The 17,779-nt window shown below is 44.2% G+C and overlaps 2 protein-coding genes across 2 annotated transcripts; both read left to right on the top strand.

The window, feature by feature from the left end:
- The first annotated feature begins 2,627 nt into the window (after positions 1 to 2,627).
- Positions 2,628 to 4,294, top strand: LOC139626279 (forkhead box protein Q1-like). The gene has a single exon (XM_071486562.1). It carries the CDS (start codon positions 2,826 to 2,828, stop codon positions 3,717 to 3,719), a length of 894 nt encoding a protein of 297 aa, XP_071342663.1. The 5' UTR covers positions 2,628 to 2,825; the 3' UTR covers positions 3,720 to 4,294.
- A 4,227-nt stretch (positions 4,295 to 8,521) lies between these two features.
- LOC139626280 (forkhead box protein F2-like) lies at positions 8,522 to 12,654 on the top strand. Its single transcript, XM_071486563.1, has 2 exons — positions 8,522 to 10,042; positions 11,936 to 12,654. Exons 1-2 carry the CDS (start codon positions 9,067 to 9,069, stop codon positions 12,106 to 12,108), a joined length of 1,149 nt encoding a protein of 382 aa, XP_071342664.1. The 5' UTR covers positions 8,522 to 9,066; the 3' UTR covers positions 12,109 to 12,654.
- Positions 12,655 to 17,779: the final 5,125 nt, after the last annotated feature.

The following is a 17,779-nucleotide window of genomic DNA, read 5'->3' on the forward strand; positions in this document are numbered from 1 at the left end:
ACTGACAGATAAAAAAAGGAGCCATCATCAGGCCTTTCATTAACATGACTGGAAAAACAGACACAGGCTTCAAGTGCATGTTCGTGTAATTAACCTACTTACCCTCCGATTTCTGCCTTCACACACTCTATCTCACACACACACATAAACAGCTCAGGGAACTACGAGATCTTCAATCACGCCTGTCATGTATATCCAAGGTGGTAATTAGGTGATAAAATTTAAACATGTAGCCTACAGTAGATAGACAAACCACTCAGGATGCCAAACATAGACTCATATCTCAGTGCTATCAGGAACAGACTGGTAGGCAGCAGTTAGTTTATAGTGACCTTATCTTATATCCTATGGTATCATTATGAAATGCCTTTACTCCTTCAGGGGCCTTTAGTGTGGTTTCAGTTTAGCATCATTCCCAAAGTCTATCACAGGATCACTATAAGTCTTCTCCTAAGCACCGAGCTTTACATGTATGAATGTGAGAGTGCACAGAGCTGAAGTAACGCAGAAGTCCAAGCAGCCGAGAGAGGAGGAGTGCCAGAGAAGACAGTTTAATGATTATTACTGGCCCGAGGCCAAGCTCATAACTCATGTTAACTCTCCGGCGTCTCTCTGCGTCTTCATCGAGCTGAGAGGTGTTGACAGGAGGAGAGTTGTTGGGACAAACAGATATTTGGTTAACAGGTGTCAGGGGCATCAATTTACTTAAAACCTGTTAGTGTAGATACAAGGTTTCTTGCTTGACATTCACTTCTCTTTAATGTGCAATTAATCTAAGCTGCCCGCAGGCCGCGCTGCACAGAAGTGTGAAGTCTTATCCTTATTTTAGTTTTATCTATTGGTTTTAAATTTGCCCTTCCAGTTATTCCAAATGAACACATTTGCTTTTGTTTTGGAACTTTTCTGGAACAATTAAGTGGTGACTCATAGTTTCAGCGAACTTGTTGTAGCCTATAATATCACGTGTCTACTGCCACCCAGGCACAGCGTTACATTAGCTTATTAGTCACGGCCAGCAAGTGGAGGTTGTGCATTAAAGTCACAATGTGTGGAATTTATATGTGGTTGTTGGAGTTTTTAAATCACATTTGTTTGAAGAAAAAATTGAGAATGAAGTGAAAACTGATGTAAAAGTTGTGTTGACTTCATGCACAACAATCACGCGATGCCATGCACTGCTGTCTGTCTGCTGTGAGTCTGCCACTAGGGGCTGCCAATGTGGGAAATTGTTGTATTGTTTATATTTAATATTAACAGATTTAAGCATTTCAGTGTGACATTAATGAGTAACACACTACACTCTGAACATTTCTTGACTTTTCCGCTGGGCTGACGGGCAGTGGCACCTAATAAACTGCTGAGGAGGGGAAAGTAATAAGAGCTTTAACTTTTAGTTTTGGTAACTTTTTGCACAACAAGCCAGAAAGGACCCACAGTGTCAGTGGGCCTGCGGTCGCCCCAGGACAACAAACACCAGCCACTACTAAAGGTGAGGAATCCAGCTTCTCTTGTTCCGGCCCTGGCTCTCAGTAAAAGGTGTGAGATCTGGACTAAAGGATATACTGTGGTGTGACCCTGGTGTACTGATATGTACAAACATAAATGCCTCTGATTCCTCACATTAAGGGTTTGGATTATTAGGACTCCACCAGGCAATAAAACCAGAGAAACACTAACTAAATCCAAAGTACAACCTAAATTTAAACCCAGATAATAGCCATTGTATCCACATTCAACAGAAAAATTTGCAAATGTTTTGAGAGACCAGGCAGCCTCCTTCTCCACTCATTTGCATCAGTGCTTCAAACACTGGGTAAGATTCCTGTTTTCCACCCAGGCTCCTGTCACCGCGCTGTGTCTTTGCATGCAGGTGCAATGGTCCTCTCCTCTGAACTTCACATGACCTCTCAGGGGATCTTTGTGTTGTTGGTTTTTCTTTTCTTTTTTTATTCCCTCATTCCTCTTGCTTAACCTGAGCGCTTGCATATCATTCATTGTGCGTGGAACTCCTCCAAGCCCATCTCTTTTATTCAGTTGTGCGCCCGCATTACTTCCCCGTTCCACGGGAGCGCCGACGGAGGGAGAGACAGGTTACTGTAAAGTGAAAAGCAGTTAACACCCTCGTCTGTTTTTCTGTCTATTCTAACGTCATCTCTCTGCCCGTTTACGTCTAATCTACACAGGTACAGAGCCTTGGGAAGCGCGTTGCTGTTGTGCGTAAAAATGTGCCATTTTTCCAACGGAAAAAACCTTAAATCTAAGTGTCTGTGTCACCTTGAAGGACCGCGGTTGTTTTCATAAGAGGCGAGTAAAGAGTAAAAACTTTAAAACAGAGGCAGGAATACTGAGTACATACTGAATTGTTTTCAGCCCGTTCAAGAACCTGGAATCCAGAAAACAGACACTAAAAGAAGTATTTTTTGTTATTAATCTTGGAGCAAAAAAAAAAAAAAAGAAATGATAGATAGATATTTTTGAGTAATTATTTTTTACAGCCGTCCTCTCACTGTTTTTTTTTCAGCGTCCAATTGTAAACATACATAAATCACTCAATCGCTTCAATGGATTTGAGCTGGAAACTCCCCCTGTGGGCCGTCCCTTGCCGAGGCATTATATTATAGCAAGACAAGCCTGTCTCCGGAGACAGATCTGTATTCTGCTGCTCCAGACGAAGGCTCAGGGTGCCTCCAGCGCTCCACACGAGTCCCTGCAACACAAACACACAGACGCTTCTGCTGTCTGGACTGCTACACCTGCTCAGCGGAGACAAGACTCCAACAGAGGAGACACTACAGGCGGAAGATCATCCTTCTTCACTGAGGAAAATGAAACTTGAAGTTTTCTCCGCGCACCACTTCGTGCAGAAGCCGCTGGAGTTGTGTATGGACGCAGAGGGGGGAGTCGCGTCTCCTCTGTCCGGGGACGAGCTGGGGTCGGACGGGGACTGCGTGGCCAACAGCCCGGCACCTGTCACCCAGGGCGCCGACGGCAGCAAGGGGAAGCCCTACACCCGCAGACCCAAGCCTCCATACTCCTACATCGCCCTCATCGCCATGGCCATCCGGGAGTCCAGCAGCGGCCGCCTCACTCTGGCAGAGATCAACGACTACCTGATGAAGAAGTTCCCGTTTTTCCGCGGCAGCTACACCGGCTGGAGGAACTCGGTGCGCCACAACCTGTCACTCAACGACTGCTTCCTCAAAGTGCTGCGGGACCCGTCCAGGCCTTGGGGCAAGGACAACTACTGGATGCTCAACCCGCACAGCGAGTACACCTTCGCTGACGGGGTGTTCCGTCGCAGGAGGAAGCGCATCGCCAAGAGGGCCCCCAAGGAGCAGGAGAGCCCGGACATCCTCAGCGAGGACACCCGCCTCCCCGCCCCGGAGGAGAGGGTGGGGGCCAAGTTCTCCAGCTCCTTCGCCATAGACAGCATCCTCAGCACGCCTTTCAAACGGAGAGAGGACAGCCACGCTGACGCAGACACCCACGCCCCCCGGCTACCCTACTGGCCCCCAGGGGCCCACGTACTGCCGTACCCTCTGAACTACCCGGCGCAACACATGTACCTGTCAGACGCGGCGTACAGCGGCGGCACAGAGCCCAGCAGGGACGCGTTCACATACCTCCAGCAGACAGCACCGGGGGGGACCGGAGCCGAGGCCGCCTTCAAGGTGCCTGCCAAGGCCCGAGGTTTCCACATAGACTCCCTGCTGTCCTGAGAACCCGGACTGACGTCAGACCTGTGTGTTTTCATCCATGATGTGCACTTTTATGGGCGCTCTTAGCTTTTCAGTGCTTTAGCTGTTTAACTGTGTGGGACTGTGTCTGTCTCATCATGACTACTGTAAGTGTCCGGAAACCAACAAACATGGCGTCTTGTTAATATAGATCCAACTGTGTGGTGACTAAGCAAATAGCTGCTGTCATAGCAGAACATTCCAGTGTGTGTGTGTGTGTGTGTGTGTGTGTGTGTGTGTGTGTGTGTGTGTGTGTTAGAGGTGTTTAGAGAGTGTTTGTATTCATGTATCATGGTTCATTGGTCATTTCTACTGTATGACGGCAACCAAGCGCCATGTTGAAACATACAACTATTAATGTATTTATATTTTAATGTTTTGTATGACCTGCTGTATAAAATATTGTTGTATATATATAAATATATATAAATATTGACTGAGCCGCGGTGGGAAGGACGTGGCTGCACTAGAAACGCATGGAAAAATGTCCTGTTTTCCTGAGATTGATTCATGCATGTCTGGTATTTTTATGAATAAAAAAACGTGAAACAATGGGACCCTGGTGTTCTGTGAGTAATTCATTGCAGACATGACATAAAGGTGAAGGGGTGTTTGTTAGAGACGAGAGGCAGGTGTACAGATGTGTGGTGGAGGGGGGGGGGGGCTCACACCTGTTCAGCAGCAGACACTCAGACAAAGGCAGGTTTTACTGTGGACAGAAAAAAAGGGAAATGTTGATCTCATAATCTTTAAAAACTAAATCCTGAATCACAATGATTATAGTCCAAATAAAAGAATTAAACTGCTTTAAGTTTAGGGCCCAAATTGATATTTAAATGTATGAATACTGGCCTGTAGTTTTTTATAGAAATGGTAAAAAAAAAAAAAAAAAAAAAAAAAGTCAATCGCTTGACGATAACAGATCAAAGATGAAGAAAGATTTAAAGATTCTGTTGCTGTTAGTTATTATGTTGCGTTGCTATGTTATTTAGTGAGTCATGGAACAAAACCACACGGATTTATAAAACACCAAAACACTGTTTCAGTGCTGAAACATAACTTCATACATACAACATAACATTTCATAACGTTGTTTCCTGCTCTGCAAATAAAATCTGACTCACAAATAAGGCTCCGTGTTCATAACCTCTATAAGCATCCATCCAGAGGAGCTCATCACAAATACAGGATCTTTAATCAAAGATTTATTTTTGTTTAATTTTATTTTATATGAACATCCCATTTGATATGAATACTTTTACTGTTTGATTCATAGAAAAAGACGTGATTTGGTGAAGCAGCCTGTCGCGATCAGTGCGCAGCCGTTTATGGAAGAACGGACACGAAACAAGAGGATAAATCTTGGTGTGAAATGTGTCTCATCTCGAATCAAACAGCTTTTGATCCTCAGTTAATTGAGTCATTTGTTCCATCAACATCGCTTTTGCTTATTTACGTCGGGCTCATCTTCAGATTTACATCCAAACACAACCTTGTCTTGTGTATTATCTTTTTGCGCACACACAGCGCTGCAGGCTGTTTACTGTTAGTGTCCGGGGTGGGGAGCTTTGGGTGGGGGGCTCAGTTGCTCTCCGCGGTCCTGAAACACAGACCCCAGCCTCAGCAGCCGCCGGACCACTGACGAGATGTTCTTCATGTAAAACACCAAAACTGCTTCTAATGAAACAGTGAAACGACGAGAAACCGCGTTGGACCTGATGTGTAATAAATGTGACTGAAATTAAAATGTAGAATGATAATTCATTTATTTTCTTCATGATCTCCAATATCTCGGATTTCAAATATACTCAGTTCCTATTAGTCCTGATCACTTTGCAGCGTTTAGACGCTTCCAGGATTCTGAGTTCTCCTCAAAAATCAGACCTTTTAAATAGAATGAATTTTCTTTCATTCAATTAAAAAGAGAAAAGTTTGAAGGAATTACTGAAGATTATTGTACATTTTCAAAGACAGTGAGTAAGTGATTGCTTTAAATCTGCTGGGGGAGAAAAGGGTTTGACCCTTTACACCTCACCATGGTGAATATAGGAAGGTTTTTATCTTTTTTGAGCTGCTGGGATATGATACAGCAGGAGGAGAAACTGAACAGTTAGTTTGTTATTGCATTAATCTCAAGATTCAAGAGCTGAGGATATAAATACTAAGCTTTGAACATCTGATTTGATACTAACTAGCCTCATATACTGAGGTGGTTTATGCAGTATTCAGCTCATATACTCATGCATTTCCTTACACAGACAGATTCTCCGTGTTTAAGCAGCATCGCAGCGGACACACCGGAGCAGCCTGACAGGTGACAGGTGAGACTCGCTCCTGTTTGCAGGGACAATGCTGCGACCTGCAGGTGAAAGGCCTGAACAGCACACCTGTCTGTGCGGCTGCCATGTGCCTCCTGTCCTCGCTGTGTCCCTACACGCACCCCCCCATCATATCTGCAGACGTTTCTCTGCGTTTACACCTCAGCCTGCGTCTCTTTCGACCCCCACAGCCGCTCATCGTGCAGCAGCCTGCAGGAGGAACTCGGGCCTGCTGCGAGGCTGAGTGTCTACGAACAAGGCCCACAGTGTTATGAAACCAAACTTTAAGGCAGGCACAATGTTAGGAAGTCCAAACAGTCTGTCACTCCGGCAGCCTGAACCGCGCCTGACCTCCCCAGAGTCCCGGAGAGGCAGCTCCACAGCTCCCGGCACCGCCACAGGAAACACAGGCGGAGCGACCAGGGCAGACCCGGAGCAGCCAGGAGAATATTAGATTACCGTTAAAAGGACCTGAACCCGGTATATGGTGCTTATAGTTCATGTATTTTGTTGATTTCAGGCCTAATTAATATATAAAGGCGGTGTAGTTAAAAAAAAAAAAAAAAAGGAACAAAATAACTATTTTTTAAATTAACATTATCATTAAATTATAGGGGGGCAGATTTGCTTCTTAATATTGGTTGGTGATAATATCTGAAATAGATACTGGAAATAAAGGATTTGATATATTTTTTCTGGCTACCATATTGATAAATAACATAATGTAGGCCACAACCATTTTATTTCCAAGAGGCCTGGTATGGGTTACCTGAGGTCAGGCAGGCCGACAAACATGTTCTCAAAAACTAATCTAATATTTTATGGGGATAAACAATAATCTGAGCCTAAACATGAAAACAAACAGAGGGCCTTATCATAGGCTCATACGGGCCTCCAGCCGTGACTCGAGTCCAAAGACAGACTCCTCTATCAAAAACACCTCTGAATGGCCGTCGAGGTGGCCGCGGATCTCTTGATATTTCTAAAAGGCTAAATCAGGAGCTCGTATAATCTCGGCGCGTAAAAGCAGCAGCCGCCGCCGTGCCGTCTTCAAAGCGCCCCCAGAACAAAGATTCCCTCTGCGAGCCGGCCGGGGCATCCTGAATCTCGGCGGGGGTCATAAGTTTTGATGTTGCAGGAAATTTCTGGGGCCCGTTAAGCTCCTCCAAAACTGCTCTTGTGTGTCATGGTGGAAAATGATTTTATCCGCACATCCTTTGTTGTGCAAAAAGTGCAAAGGTTATTGTTGCTGGTTATTGTTTGGAAAATCCTCCAGACTATATGTAAACTTAAAAAAGGCAGTGACGGCAAACACATGCACGGACACACAGATCTGAGTCTGTGAGTCAAAATGTAAAAATATTGATTTGTTTTTTTTAATCTGCAAAGTTTTAACTGATTTGTTGTGGTTTATATTTTGTTTCTCAAAACGGCGGTGCAGGGCCTGCGGGAAGGAGAGGACACGGTGAAACCAATGAAATATGAAATATGCAGACAAACAATTATAAAATAATAAATTTTTAAAAAGATGCATGCACAACACAACCAAAAAGCTCCCTTGATGTTTTTGTTCTTAAAATCCCAATGATCTCCGCTCCATCGCAGCACGGATGTTGATATTATCTCTATGGGACATATAACTCCATCGTGTTGGACAAATCTGTGTGTGATGTCTCCATAGGGGAGGAAACTGTCGACGCCCGCTCGCCTAATTTCGCTTTTCTCTCTCTAATGAACGGGGGGCCCATGGGACCGGCTCTGGCCCGGGGCGGTAAGCTGACACTGGCGCGCTGTGTGTGGTATCCAGGGCCGGGCTTGATGGAAAAAGCCTGCTTCCACTCATGTCAAAGTCATTTACTCAGCGCAACCCCCCGCTTACACACGCACGGTAAAGACCACCACCTCTCCATCTCTCACAATCCTCGCCCCCAGCCCGGCACCGCGGACAGTTTGTTTTTGTTATCCTCTGGAGCCGTTTGGGAGGAAATTATGAGCAAAATAATACAAATAATACAAGATGATGCGTTTTTCATTGCTTGACCACGATGCGTGGGTAATATCTGCAGCAGATCCCGTGCAGGCCTATGCGAATGTTTTGAGCATCATGGTTTCTGGAGTTTTTTGCACATGTTGTGGGAGTTTATTTGTGTCAGGAAAATGTATGATCTGTGGCACATGGGCCTGAAATCACAGCTTCATACATATAGGAAAAAAAGCTCGTTTTTTAACCCGGGCGGCTGGCGTGTGGCTGTTGATCGGGGTGTCTGGGGGAGGTTTGATGGATGGCTTAATTGCGTGTCGTCCGAACTTGGAGAGAGGGAGTGGGAGGGGTAGAAAGGAGACAAGGAGAGGAGAGAATGGTGGGCTTTAACGCTGCTGAGAAAGGCAAGTGGACTTGGGCCAGATTTGGCAAGAGGGTGGAGGGGGTGGCTCTATTCGTCACTGATTTCAGGGAGATTTGCAGGCGCAGAGTGCGGATGAGGAGAAGGGGTGTGGGGGGCTCTCGCAGAGGGAAGAGAGATTTATGAAATGATAGGTGGTCGAGCTTTGTTTGGTTGGACTGTTGTGCGCAATAAGTCGAGGGGTTTTCGTGTTTCCTCCACTTGAGAGATTGTTAAGGCGGTCGATGGCCACCCGGCGCGCCACACAGCACCACTTACCGCCGCTGTGATACCCAGTGGAGTCCCTGTGACGAGCTGAAGCCCTGGACACTCAGTCTCCAGTGGATAACCAGCTCCCCCCACTCTCTCTTCCTCTTCCTCTCTCTGTCAGTGCGTACCCGCCGTGCGTTCTTCATGCGTCAAGGGAGCACCGTGCGTAACGAGAGAGTCGTGCGTAACTGGAGACAGATTTCACTCCATTTTGCGCTGGGATTCTGAGGACCACTGGCGGTGTAACGCTCACTTGCAAGGACACCGATCCGCTGGATCGACATATTTCTCTTCTGAAACATCTCGCAGCTCGGCTTTTCTCCCTCCCTCTCGTCTCTCTACGCCAGTCGTACGTCAGACATGACGACCGAGACCCCTCAGCAGCAGCTGGACCCTCCGCCTCCTCTGAGATCCAGCCCGGCGTCCGGCGTCCTGCACCCCGCCATGCTGAGCCCACAAGCCGCCACAGAAAGTTCGTCCACCGCCGTCAAAGGAAAAAAGACGAGCTCCGGTTTGAGGCGACCGGAAAAGCCGCCTTACTCCTACATCGCTCTCATCGTTATGGCCATTCAGAGCTCCCCCACCAAACGACTGACACTCAGTGAGATCTACCAGTTTCTCCAGGCTCGTTTCCCATTCTTCAGGGGCTCATATCAGGGCTGGAAGAACTCAGTGCGGCATAATCTTTCGCTCAACGAGTGCTTCATCAAGCTGCCCAAAGGGCTGGGCAGGCCGGGGAAAGGCCACTACTGGACCATCGACCCGGGCAGCGAGTTCATGTTCGAGGAGGGCTCGTTTCGTCGCAGACCCAGAGGCTTCAGAAGAAAATGTCAGGCTCTGAAGCCCATGTATCGGATGATGAACGGGATAGGCTTCGGCACCTCCATTATTCCACAGAGTTTCGATTTCCAGGCTCCATCCGCGACCCTCGCCTGTCACAGCAACAGCTACAACTTGGACATGATGAGTAATTCAATGGCCGGGGGGTACGACGGGCTGAGCGGCGGCCACCACGTACCCCACATGTCCCCGAGCCCCGGCTCCACGTACATGGCGAGCTGTCCAGTGGCGCCAAACGGGGAGTACGGACCGGACAGCAGCAGCAGCCCCGTACCGTCCTCCCCAGCCATGGCCAGCGCGCTGGACGGCCACTCCCCGTACGCCAGTACATCCGCACACTGGGCGTCCTCCGGAGGGTCCCCTTACATCAAGCAGCAGCCTCTAGCCTCCAGCAGCCCCGCATCCTCCGGGTTACACTCCGGCATGTCGCCTTACTCCCTGGAGCAGAGTTATCTTCACCAGAACGGCAGGGACAGCCACTCCACCGACATATCAGGTACCACAGACTCATCCACGGCTCATGTTGGTGAGCCTCATCCAACAGGCCTTCCTCTGAGAGCTCAAATAAAAATGAACAAATAAAAACACGTGATGATAATAATAATAACCCTCATCCACCTTCACACAGGCCCTAAGTGCAAGATGCAGATCAGTAACTAGGCTTCTGTCTGCAGCACAGGCCTGCGACAAACTAAAGGTCTTTTTAAAGACTGAACATTCAATTATGAATCTTATATTTTACTAATAATAACAATTCATATTTAAAATTGGAATGCAATACTTATTTGAAAGTTGAGTTTGTGAATTAGTGCATGGCGACTTACAAAAATAAATCTAATAGACTACTATTAATATCAATCAATAGTGTAATTTTATTTTCCCCTCTTTGCTTAAAAAGGGGAAATCTGAACATTTGTGGGTTACAAAATAATTTAACAACTGTTTAATTCATTACAGTAGAATAATAAAGTTGTATTAAATGTTTGCTGGATTACAAAGGGCCCCCAAGACCATGCACTGCTAAGCTTGTTCAGTAAAAAAAAAAAACTTAAGCTTTCAAAATGATTTAGGCCAATACACAAATAACTTCCTGTTTCTAGGAGCTGCTGTGAGTAATATATCTCCATTTAATGCACAATTTGCATGATGTCAAAAGTCACATCTGTAGCTTCGCTGAATATTTTTGCCAAATGAGCAGATTAAGAAAAACTGCTATTTTGTGCTCGCGTTCTTAATTCTCCTCCCGGTTCACGCTCAGTTACTTTATCACAACACACCGAGGTTTGATTTCAGGCTGGGGGCTTCACCGAGGCGAGCGGGGCCACGCTGGAGCCCGGCAGGGTCCCAGAGGTTAACTAAACAAAGACTGTGCAGGTCGGACCACACCGGCGGAGGATTTCAGCCTCCGCCGCGTAGCCACAAGAGACAGAAGGCCTTGTTAAACTTTACGCAGCGGCTTAATTGAGCCTGTACGGAGGATAAACGGCGCCGGACTGCGCAGCGCCGGGTCGGGCCGGGAGCAGGACTGTCAGTCTGTCTGAGAGAAGGGGCGCAGGGCAGCGAGCTGTGGCCCGCAGGAGGATAAAGCCTGCTGTCTGCCCCTGAAAAACAGTCACATCTGGAGTCCTTATGACCTCGACGAAGCCGCAGCCTCCACATTTATTTTTCTGTTTCTGGAAAGAGAGGCTCACCCACAGACACAATGATGACGCACACCGAGCCTCACTTAAATACCCTCACAAATCTGGGCGACTCCAGGGGAAAATAAGGCATATATTGATTATTGATATTGGGTGTGAATCTGTAAAAAAATAAAAAAATAAATAAAAATAACAGCATTAAATTGATTTTAAAAACAGCTGAAGGAATCTGTTCTGCCTTCTAAAATACAGAATTAACGGGGAATTATTGCGCTGTCACCTAGTGGGAGGTTTATAGAAGGAGCATCTGAACAGTCATTATTTAAAAGTGAAGTTATTTCTGCTGTCGTGTAAAAAAACTAAACTAAATAAACAAACAGAACATTTTCATCTGTAAATGAGTCCGCACAGATGTGAGGCGGTTAGCGGGAACATTACAGTTTTAAAAAATAATAGCAAAACTAGGCCTGATTTTAAAGCCTATATGACAGGATCAGTGTTATAAGGGATTGTCTCATATTTTCTCATTCACGAAGCCAAATATATAATGATATAATATATAAAACAAATATGGCTATTTTAAATTTTATTTTGAAAATATTTTACATGTAAAACACTCATTTCTGGTCAAAACAAACCTCCTACACTGTGTTTGTGCAGAATAATTTCACACAAATCTCACTTGAATATTGGGCTAATTATAGAGTGTGGTGTGTTTTTAATGTCTTCACCCATCTGTTCTCCTGCAGTGGGGATTCCACGCTATCAGAGCCACTCCTCGGTGTGCGACAGGAAAGATTTTGTGTTGAACTTTAACGGCATCTCTTCCTTCCACCCCTCGGCTGGCGGATCCTACTATCACCATCACCACCACCACCATCCCCAGAGCGTGTGTCAGGACATCAAACCCTGCGTGATGTGAGCTCTGGTGTCACTGTGGACTTGAAACTCGAGAGGCAGAGCGGCGGCCGCAGTGAGGCTGCAGGTCCGTCACATCACCGAGAACAAACACATGGACATTTTTCATTTTTCCTTCCTGTGTTTTTTAAATTTCGGAGGATTCATACCAGGATGTATTCGTGTCCGCTCTCACATGTTTGCCTCCTCCTTGCAGCCAAAGTAATTTTTTTTTTTTTTTTTGAACTTGAGAAAACTATGCATTGAAGGAGATGAATGAAGAAACCCCCCAGAGGCCTTTTAAAGAAACCACTTTGCCTATATGAACCCTGACAAGCGTTTTCCTCCTTCAAAATAAGTTTCACAAACACGACTTTTAAATGTGTTTGCTCCTGTAACATGTGCAAACAAATTGTATTCTATGTAACTTTGTTCTATCCTATTAGAGTAACTACACACACGACGCTTTAGGCTAACATGAACTGCCGACAAACCTTGCACTTATTGTATAATCCTTTACTTTTTGTCCTGTTAAAGGTTTCAATAAAGCTGAAATATATTTTAGGCTACAGTCAGACTTCTGTCCTTTTCATGCAAGTTCATGTCTGTTATGTGAGAAATTGTTTCATTTGCACTGACAGGAGGTGATGCTGAGCTTAAATAGGCTGCAGCAGAAACACACCTCACAGTTACATTTTGCATATTACTATCCCGCCGTTGACACATTTCCACTGTGGACAGCAGTGGTGGAAAACAACTACACAGAAACTTCGACTTTATTTGGATATTTCAGTTTTCTGCTACTTTATACTCTGCTGCATTCATGCAGCAGCTGGAGATTCTTTGCATATTAAGATTTAATACACAAAACATATGATTAGTTTGTATTTTTTTAAGCACGATTGTAGATTAAACTACTCAACAGTATATAGACTTGTTAAACTATCTCCATGCAACATTACAACATTGCATCATTAATCATAATGAAATAATATAGGTTAACATATATAATAGTGTAACACTGACAGGGCCCATCCTGTTGTAGAATGAATACTTTCATTGTTTAAGTACATTTTGCTCTTTATACTTCTGTACTTCTATTTAAATAAGACATTTGCTTATTACAGAGTATTTGTAAATTGCAGTATTGGTTCTTCTGCTTAAGTAAATGATCTGAATAATTCTTCTGTAACTCATGGTCAGATTTTGAATTAGTATTTTTCTCTAAAGTTTATATCATTCATTAACAAAGGCACATATATGGTTTGAGGACCTAGTGTGCAACTTACAGCTACGTCCAAAACTGTCGCTGTGAATCTTATTTTTCAGGTGAAGAAATATTTTATTATCCAATATATAATCCTATATCCTATATAATTTCTATAGTTTTTGTTTCAGCTTGCAGTTGTGATTATGATGGGGCTGTTGCAGTGGCGCAAGACCTATTTAGATCATTTACGTAAGTGGAAGCAGCAAAACAACCTATATAGAAATACTCCACTGCAAGTCAAAGTCCAGCATTAGAGGTTAAAGAATCAAAAATCAAAGTGCTCCTATGCAGCAGAGTGGCCCCTGTCAGTCTTATATTATAATATGCTGTATATCGTATTGATTAAGATGTAAACAGCATTTTAATGTTTTATATCATTGAAGCAGAGTTTAATCTATTTGTATTTATAATATGTTTTCGTTTTGTACGAGAAATCTTAATCTGCAAAGTAGCCACTGTTTTGAAATAAATGTAGTGGAGTAAAAAGTACAGTATGTCCCTCTGCGATGTGGTGGAGAACACGTATAAAGTAGCTAAACACAGAAATACTCAAATACAGACACTTGTGTAAATGTTCTCAGGTACTTTCCAAGACTCGGGTGTTTCAGGGGTTTGAAGAACCAGGTTTACTGCTGCACAGCTTTTTTCGTCAGTGGCACAAACAAAGTAATACACAAAGCTAAAAACCACACAGGCTGATCACTGAAACATTTCCTTTGAACATCCTTTGAGAGTTTGATGACAGCGTAAATGGATTCTGCACTAAGGAGGCCGTTTAATATATCAGATGTTCCTCAGTTTGAACATTTCCACTTTTTGCATGTTTCACAGCCACCCGAGGCCTGTCTAACACAGCTGAAAGTCTTTTGCATCCCGAGGCTGCTCCTTCCCATGTGGACATGTAGGACTGCCAGTATTTGAAGACGCCATGTAAACAAATGAAACGACAGGGCCTGTCTCTGGAAATGCAACAACGAGGTATTTTTAGAGTGTGGTAAACAGATCAGACTCTGAGAGAGAGCTGCCTCATCACACAAACAGAAAGCAGACTTGGGCGTCTACACTTACCCCAGTTTTAGTCTACATGGCGTTTGGTTGTGAATCAAACGCAGCATCTCTCAGGACCAACACACATATGCAGACAGGATCTGGCAGCAGCATCTCCTTATCAGGCCTCATCATCTTCGTTTTTTAAAATGCTTCTGTGGAGTCTCTATTTTTGTCTTAAATGCTCACTGACATGTTTAATATCTGTTACGACAGTGTTTATTTGTACTTTACACTACAGTGGATTTTAAATCTTTTCTCTGAGGCTTAAAATGATTGAGTTTAAGAGCTAAGAGTTTAAGAGCTTTAAAAACATCTTATAGTTCATATTTGAACTGTACAAAAAGCTGTAAGGGAAACGATGCTTCACACGTGATAAATTCTCACGTGTTCCTACGTTGTAAAAAAAGAAAATATGTGGCAGCAAATCGTACCACATGTCTTCACACAACATCATTTATCGTGCACTGCTTGTAAGCAAGCTTCAGACCCAGGATCAGTCTCAGGAAAACACAGTGGGCGAGGGACAGGCTGATTCATGTTGGTCTCACTGAAGTGGCCTTCCTCTGGTGCTTTGAACACGCTGGGGAACAACAACTGTCATATGGGACTGGTAATGGAGAGTGAGGGAAGAAGTGCATCAGCAGTCACATTTCAAACAGAAGAATATCTCCAGCTAGACAACAAAGTCCTTTCTAATTTCCCTCCATGATGAAAAGTCACACAAACGGGCCCTGCAGCAGCTGGATTTTCCATGACAGGACTCCTGAGAGGTGATGAGCTTTCAATATAGTGGAGTGCTGCGCCATCTAGTGACCGGGACTGTTACACAGAGCTCTTCTGTGCAGCAGCAGCAAAATAAGTTCACCGAAGACAGAAACTCTGATTATCCCATTTACACCCACATTACTGTGAGAAACAACAATTAAAATTCTTAATAGTGGCTTTAAAACAGTAACAGTAAAAATCTGCCCTTTAGTTTCAGACACAAGGACCTGATTTGACCTACTCTCTATATTTACAAGCATTAAAACCTGAGTAAAACACTCATGTTTGTATTTCATGATTAAAACTTCAGCAGGTTTCTGATAACAATACTGAAAACTCAAAATTAAGTAGTTTTTACAACTCAGTCTGGTTATTTGTATTCGGGGTTTTTTTTGGATGAAACGGGGGAAATGTTAAAGTAAAAGAAAACTATAATAAACAACAAGTTAAAGCAAAGATTAAGTGTCACATTATCTTGACACTGGTTATGCACAAAGGAAAAGTTTGGACTGACGGTGAAGTCAGAGAAAAGAGAGGAAATCATCAGGAATCAGCATCTGAGGACCATAAATTTCCACAAGACGTTCAGTGGAAACACAGCCAATTAATCTGGTTGACCATTTTGGTCCAGACTGAAATATTTAAATAATTATTGGCGTCATTGCCATGAAATCTGCCACACACATTCACAGTTCCCAGATGATGACTCTTAACCACTCTGATGATCCCATGACTTTTCCTCTGGTGCCACCACGAGGTTGACGTTTTTGGTTCAGCTTTTGGTTGGTTGCCATGAAATTTGGTCCAGACATTCATGTACCCCACAGGATAAACTCTTAGAACTCCAGTGATGCCCTGGCTTCTCATCTAGCCCCACCATCAGGTTTAAGGTTCAGTTTGTCCACGACTTGGTTTGTGACCAAATACCTGAAAACACTGATCAGCCTCAGCTGCACTTTGTGCTTCGTGCTAATTAGCAAATGTTAGAATCCTGAAACACTAAGACAGCGACCATGGTAAATATTCCAGCTAAACACCAGCATGTTTACATAGTTACTGTAATTAAGTTAGCATGCTGTTGTTAGCATTTAGTTCAAAGCAGCGCTGTGCGTCACAGTACAGTCATTGCGCTGCTAGCATGGCTGCAGCTGGTTATCTTATTAAGTTTCAACGTCATAGACCAAGGTGTTGGATGGACTGACCGACCTAACTTACATCAATAAAAGAAAAACTCAGACATTTTCCCACTGGCTCTTATTTTTCAGGCTTCATATTTTTCCACCCTCCAGTATTTGTGTGAAATAAGTCACAGGATGATACTGTTGATATCGATATTCTCAGATTTAAAAATGACCATGGTCTGAGTGGACCACCCTGGTCCATAGTCTGCATGGTCCACTGCTTTTTGTGCATATCACCATTCAATAAACACCATTCAATAAACACATCGAATAAGTGACCGGTTACTGGTGAGTAACAAATCTATGGCATCAGCAGCCGTATGAAGTTTAAAGCTCATTATACATTGGCAACGCAAAGTCAAGAACAAAGATGCAAAGTTGTGAGTGGCACCTCATGAACAAACACGTTTCCTAAAGCAAGAGGTTCACTCTCTGTATATTTATGAGCGTCTCCAGCCCAGCTCGGGAAGATTCTTTAGTTTAGATGGTATTTAGGCTCTGCTAAATGCTTACGTTGGCAAGTAACATAGCTAGCAAATACAATTCAGCTTATAGCATGTTAGCATGCCAATGATAACATGTTAATATGCTCACTGTTAGACCCACCCAACATATTAACATTTATGTGAAGTAATTCTAATATGATGCTAATGTAACAGATTTAACATGCATCCTTTAGCATATTATCACGCTAACTTTGGGGACTATACATTTCTGCAACAAATTTCATGGCAGTCCATTCAGTCGCTGTTACTCATGATCCTCCCCGGCAGATGTCAGAGCGATAACCTGACCGAGCTGCAGGGTGTGTGAGGAAACGACCAGGATGCGGTGATGCTGAATGTGGGTGCTCATGTCAGTGTTAACACAGGTGCTGCTGTTCTCTTCTGCTTCGTTTGAGGAGCTGCTGGAAATGATCTGGCGCCATCTGCTCCCCGTCTGCGCTCCCTCCCTCAGAGGTTGGCCAGAGCCTTGAAGCCTCCTCTCAAACAGGATATGAAGCTGGTTTTATTCTTCATCATCTGTCTCAGCTCAGCTCTGGACCAGACAGTTATGGACATCACTCTGCTGTCACTCCTCAAGCTGCTGCATGGTCGGCTTCACTTGGCCACAGTCGTCCTCCTTCTGGTCTGCTGTCTGTGAAGAACTTGTCCAGAGCCTTCAGGGCCACCTGACTGACATTTGGTGTCCTTTTCCATAGCTTCTTGTTCTAGGTCTGAAATGGTTTCCTTCTCTTCCAGCTGTTCTTTTTCACGTTTAAGCATCGCCTTCTTCACCTCACAGAGTTTAGGCTGAGCGGCCCATAGTGCACAATTATTCTGTAATTACTTTACTGAATAAAATATTAAACAGAGACAGACGTAAGAAAACCTGCTCTTGAATTACTCAGCAGAATTACACATAACTCACTAAACCTGCTCTCATAAACA

This window comes from Trachinotus anak, unplaced genomic scaffold, assembly GCF_046630095.1.
Source record: "Trachinotus anak isolate AG129_WGS33_773 ecotype Australia unplaced genomic scaffold, CSIRO_AGI_Tana_v1 ptg000010l, whole genome shotgun sequence".
NCBI lineage: Eukaryota > Metazoa > Chordata > Actinopteri > Carangiformes > Carangidae > Trachinotus > Trachinotus anak.

Coding starts and splice junctions, on each gene's coding strand:
- LOC139626279 (XM_071486562.1), top strand. CDS start 2,826: ATGAAACTTGAAGTTTTCTCCGCGCACCACTTCGTGCAGAAGCCGCTG.
- LOC139626280 (XM_071486563.1), top strand. CDS start 9,067: ATGACGACCGAGACCCCTCAGCAGCAGCTGGACCCTCCGCCTCCTCTG. Junction 10,043..11,935: donor CCACTCCACCGACATATCAG/GTACCACAGACT, acceptor GTTCTCCTGCAG/TGGGGATTCCACGCTATCAG.